Source organism: Quercus robur, chromosome 12 (assembly GCF_932294415.1).
Source record: "Quercus robur chromosome 12, dhQueRobu3.1, whole genome shotgun sequence".
Taxonomy (NCBI): Eukaryota; Viridiplantae; Streptophyta; class Magnoliopsida; order Fagales; family Fagaceae; genus Quercus; species Quercus robur.
In genome coordinates this window covers 38411436-38417329 of record NC_065545.1, presented here as the reverse complement: position 1 = coordinate 38417329, position 5894 = coordinate 38411436, and the positions used below count along the sequence as shown (strand labels likewise).

At 34.3% G+C, this 5894-nt stretch overlaps 1 protein-coding gene across 1 annotated transcript; it reads right to left on the bottom strand.

Annotated features, from left to right (window-relative positions):
• Positions 1–4247: 4247 nt before the first annotated feature.
• Positions 4248–5072, bottom strand: LOC126709903 (uncharacterized). Its single transcript, XM_050410271.1, has one exon. The coding sequence runs from the start codon at positions 4782–4784 to the stop codon at positions 4404–4406; it is 381 nt and encodes a 126-aa protein (XP_050266228.1). The 5' UTR covers positions 4785–5072; the 3' UTR covers positions 4248–4403.
• Positions 5073–5894: the final 822 nt, after the last annotated feature.

The window sequence follows — 5894 nt, the reverse complement described above, 5'->3', positions numbered from 1 at the left end:
CGAAGAGGAAACCGAAGCCCTCGGCGTAAAACCTCTCCGCCGCCCTCCAAGCGGTAAACAATCCACTAGAAAATATAGTTGGGATACAAGGACAGCAATAGACCCTCCAAGCTTAATCTACCCAGTGCACCTAAGCCCTCCAAGCTTCTTGCTCCAACGAGGTTACGCCGAACCTTTTTCTTTTCTGGCTTCCCGGATTCTGCTACTAGACCGTAACATCAACCAATGAAGATTGGTTCCTTTCTAACTGCTTCCTAGAAATCCAAACAGCTTTCTCATAGTGATGATTATGGTGAGAACAAGATTTGGTAAAATGCCTCTCAAGGATTTGACAATGGAGAGGAAGAGAGTTGAGGAATTTGAAGAGACTCTAATGTATAGATTGTTGGTGAATCAATCTTGTTTTTCTTTAGGGTTTCTCTCTCAAAATTCTCTCTAGAAGCTCTCTTACATTTGTGGGTAAAAGGGGTATTTATACTGGAGTGGGAGAGGAATGTGAAACGTTAGGTTTTACAAAACAGGGGTGGCTCGCGGCTTGACCTCGCGGCTTGACTAAGTCGCGAGATCCAATCGCGAGATAACCGTATAGCCAGTTGTCCTGTTTTGTCCTGTAGTGCTCCAGCTAGCATGACTGTTCACCTTCCGACATGCTTGGCATGTGTGCTGCGTCTAGCGGCTTGCAGCCGCGAGTTACTCGCGAGGCCAAGCCGCGAGTCTCTGTTTTCTTGCACACTCTTGAGCAAACTTCACTCTATCTCACTCACTACCCTTACATCAAACCCACCTAAATACAGGGTTACTAAATGCTAAAATACAAGCAAATTTGGCACGGAATAAAGCCAATTAGATGGTTGAATAAATTCAACCTTACACTTTACATTTGTTATATGGAATTTGGTTAGATCACATGCATTGGATACATTAGTTGTTTTAGACTAAAAGTGATTAATCCATAAAAATTGTGTTTTAGGGTTCTAAATACATGCTAGGGTAATATTAGCATTTTATAATAATAAAATCAAATCTCCACAGATCGTAAAAAAAAAAAAAAAAAAAAAAAAAAAAAAAAAAAAAAAAACCCTAAAACATCAAAACAAAACCGAATGTAACCCAAATACCTAAATCTATACCAATCCAACCAAAATACCCAAAAACTAAGTCATATTTCATACCCAAATCTAAGAAAGGGAAAAAAATTACCGAAGGCAATTTCTATGATCTAAATGGTGGCAGGAAAATGGCCTGATCAACAGAGTTGATGGCACTTAGATTTCTCTTCCTCAATCTCAATTCCTGTGTGTGCCTCTCTCTCTCTCTCTCATTTTTGTATTTTGACTGGTTCGTTTTTTAATTTAAGAAAGAAACTTTTAAACGGTGTTTTAATGTTTCATAACTCTTCACTTTTAACAGGTAAACGTGTTAGAAGATGGATAAATTTTGAAGAATCCTCAAACGGTGTAATGATTGGGCTTTTGTGACTTTAAACTGTCTTCATGGCAAAAGTTTAAGTAGGTTTATTTATAGTATTAGATTAGACAGGTATTTAAGATTTTTATTCAATTTTTTTTTAATTCCATAATTACAATGTGAAGGAAAGATTTAAATTCTAAATATCCCATTGGAAATACCACAGATGTCAATAGGACTATCAACCATAAGGTTTTTGGCATGGGGAAATATCTTTTAATTCAAAAGTCTATCTGAAGGCACACAGCACACAACCCTTTATCAAAAACTTGTACTAGAATGACATGTTCTTCGTCACATTTGATATGATATTCAAGCAATAAAGATTAAAAACTAGCTGCAGTCAGCCCTAGACGGAAAGTGCAAGATTCCTAAGAAAAATGCTTATTTTATATATATATTAAAAAAAAAACAAAAAAAACATTATAGACTCCTCTGGTTTCCCTTGAGAGGCTATTCGATTTGTCACGCCAATTAGTTTTAGTTTCATTGACCACATGCATGTTGATGTGGTGTTTTTCAAGTTGTTTGGTTGTGTTGAGAGGGACCAGAGGATTGGCAAAATTCGGTAACTTTACGCTAATTAAAGTTGGTTACATCAACATATATAGATGCACTGAAGTAATTGCAAGAAAGCTCAAAGATAGGAGATTGATGTGCTTAATCCCAACAACTTTAGGTAGGAGGGTGGTAATTTAGTTCCATTCCCACCTTATGCCAAATTAGACTATTTCAATGTGAATGACATATATTGGACTTCACCAATCTAGAAAGTGACCGGCAATGGACGTATGTATTTCATCAACATAATAAGTTAAGGGCTTTTAATTAATTATTAAAAAAAAAACATTATGGGCTTTTACTAATATTAATTATAGATATAAATGTGGGTATCAATTTGGTCAAAGAACTTCTGATTTACACATTCAATCCTAGAAAAATTAACCATATGCATTCAACTAAATTTTTTTGTATAAACCTAATTACGAGATGTACAATTATTTTATTTTATTTTATTTTTTTGATCATATCATCAATAATTTTTTAATGACATCTTTAACCTCAAAAGATTGCACAATTAATTAGAAACTGCATTTCATGAAGTGTAGCTCACTAGTTTGAATCTTTCATTTCCCCTTTCCTTTGGATAAAAAATCACCTCTCTCTCTCTCTCTCTCTCTCTCTATATATATATATATATAATAAAAATTTTCACTTTGAAGCAAGAAGGCAAATTACAAAATACCCCAATTATGCAAAATGCTAAATATTCAGGTGAGGATATTGGAAAAATTTCTCTACCAACATTGGTTCCTTGAGGATCCACTCTGTTTGTTATTCTAGGTTGAATGACAAATTTGGTTGTAATCTTTACAAAAGTTACATTGTAATTGTTATTTAAATTCAATTGTAATCGTTTGGTGTAAGTGAGGTTGAAGTCAAAACAGAGTTGTTCACTATGCTAAGTCTGGGAATTTCAATCGAGCATAATGAAGCCTATTTGAAAGGATGATGGACACAAAGTTTTGTCTGACAGTTAGCATGCCTTCTGTAGTCTTTCAACCCTATAACTCTACACCTTATACGAACCCCAAAAAAAAAAAAAAAAAAAAAAAAAAAAACCGTAATATTGAAGAGAGATAGACGATCACATATCTCATTGAGAATATTTCAACCTCTCCAATTGCCATATATAAGTACTTGAGAGGAGTTTACCACCTAACACAAGATCACCAACAATGTTGTTGGAGTATTGTGAAACCATTGAGACATTGCAAAATCTTCAAGTGACCTTGAAGTAACCAAGAGATTGGTTTGGCAATTGATGATCAACTTTCGGCACAAAATCACTGTGAAGACTAAAATCTAGTTCAACAGTATGAGTAGAGCAGAGAGTTTGGATACACTGTCTATTACTTCTATTGCGTGTTTTTCTTGATTGCATTTATATATGTTACACTTAAACTTGATTAATTAACTATTCAATTGAATAACTAATAAAATTAATTGTAAGTTAGACTAGGGTCTAAACAACGATTTTTTCTCACTTGGATATTTGGTTCTCAACTTCTGATAGCAGTCCGAGGACAGAAGCACTCACAATTTGAGCCTCGGGAAATTTTAGATTAATATCATTTAAAAGTTATGAATAATATAGCATAAATTATGTGTATAATATATATCACTAAATAAAATATAAGAAAATTTAATAGAAAAATATAATAGATGGATTATTTTATTATTAATCTTATGTTTAAGGATGAATTGTTCAAATTAAATTTCAAATACAAAATTGATATCTAGTTTAAAATTCAACGTCAATACTTAATGCTTATATATCCTGGTAAAAATTGTCAATGTTTAGCTGCCTTCCCTACCGATTTACCAAAAAAATTGACTTTTTCAACAACATGCATTCATTTTGAGGAAGAAACAAAATTAAAAAAAATAAAAATAACAACCACATACATTCGTAAAGAACCAGGAACAGCCTGTTGAATCGGTCCTGTAACCAAATGAACATTTGCTGTTGAATTGGTCCTGTTAGCAAGTTTTACGGTGGCTATATGCAATATATAGTGAAGAAAAAAAACAGAAGCCTACATGACTTCACGCTTACGGTGATATTACGATTGGATTAAAAGAAGAAAATGTATTGTCACGTAGTTGTAAGCCATGATAATAGGGAACCCAGTGTGCTTGAACAGTAAATAATTAAAATCATAAAAATCAAAAGTGATGGAAAAATATTGGAAAATCAAAGAGAGAGAGAGAGAAAATAAATAACGTAATAATGTTATTCATGAACATGTGTATTATAGCGAGTTTAGGATATATAGTATAAAAATTTCCTTTACAGAGGGACACCGACAAACTCAAAGTTAGTACAGTACATCTACATATACGTATGTTTTTGTGTGTTCCTCCTGATCTAGCTAGTAATCTTGAGAATAGAAATCAATTATCTCCTTGAGGTTGAGCTTAAACAAAGAAGAACAATCATTATACATCAACCACAACATGTGCTCGAACAAAATCGAATCCACATCCACGAAAATCACCCTCTTCTTGCTCCTATGATCCACAACGAAATTCTTCTCCTGATCATTCTTCTTCATCATCTCAATCAAAACCCGAAAGGGGTTTTCTTCTAGCACAAATGGATCCACCAAGAACTCTCTCTTCTCCTTCCCGACCACCACGGTCACTTGATGCCCCGACTCCTCGAACCCATCTTCGCTTAAAGGCCGGTAGCCTAGCCGTGACCCCGTGTAGCGCCTCTTCAAGATAGTCACCGGCGAGACCAAGCAATCCATTAAAAAGGAAAAATCCTTGTGCCTAAACTATGGGGGGAAATGGTCATAAAATGTGTGTCAAGAATAGGTGGGTGAGAGGAAATATATATGTAGGCCTATAAATAAACTATGTATGTATGTGTATTTGTGGGTTTCTTTGGTGTTGGGCTATGTTGGTTCTTTATATATAACTTGGCTTGTTGGGAAGTGAAAGCGAAGGAAAGTGATTAGGAAGAGAGATTGAAAGTGTGGAATTGAATTTAATTGAAAGGATAGGACAAAGCCAACGGCTAGAGAGAAAAAAAATAGGAAAGAGTAATTATATTTATAACCAATTAAAGAAGCAGATTGGGTGGAATGGTATATATGTGGCTATGTGGTATTTGATGTTTCAGGCTTTGCTGGCAAATAATAGAGAGCCGTTGGTGTCTACGTAGTAGTAGTGAGGAAGAATCTTTGGGGAGTTAGGAATTGGATTAGGACTGCCGACTTAAGAGGTGGACCACAGCTGCTCTAATTGCGCGTGTATCGCGTATCATATAATCAGAGCTCCCACGACTTAATTGGTTTTTGTTTTTGTTTCATTTTTGGGTGATTGTGTGCCCGCTCCATTTGTAGTGGACCCATATCAGACCGACTATATGAGATGATAATCACGCATGTTAAAGCGGAATACATATATATAATCATTTTCACATCTAATTTTATAATTTGTTAAGTGATTAACAAAAATTAATAGGTCGGTAATGGAATCAAAAATGTTGACAACTCACCATCACACATGTCGTCATCACACATGTCAAAAGGTTATAAAATTAAGTGTGTAATTAGATATTTTTGCAATTACACCATAAAGTTTATTGTGTATATCATGCTCAATATACACAATAAATTTACGCCCATTAGAGAGCACTTACATATAAAGTTCAAATAAATTATGTGAGCTTCAATTAGCTCAAAAATAATTTTATTGGTGTTTTTGTTTGAATCTAAAAATTTGCTGGCTTGGCGCGTGAGACAGTAAGATTAGATTTGGTCCCATACAATACTTTCATGTCCGCTCCACTTTGACGTTACTTTGAAATGTTTTTTTTTTTTTTTTTTTTAGCCAAATTTTAAATAAATAAAAAA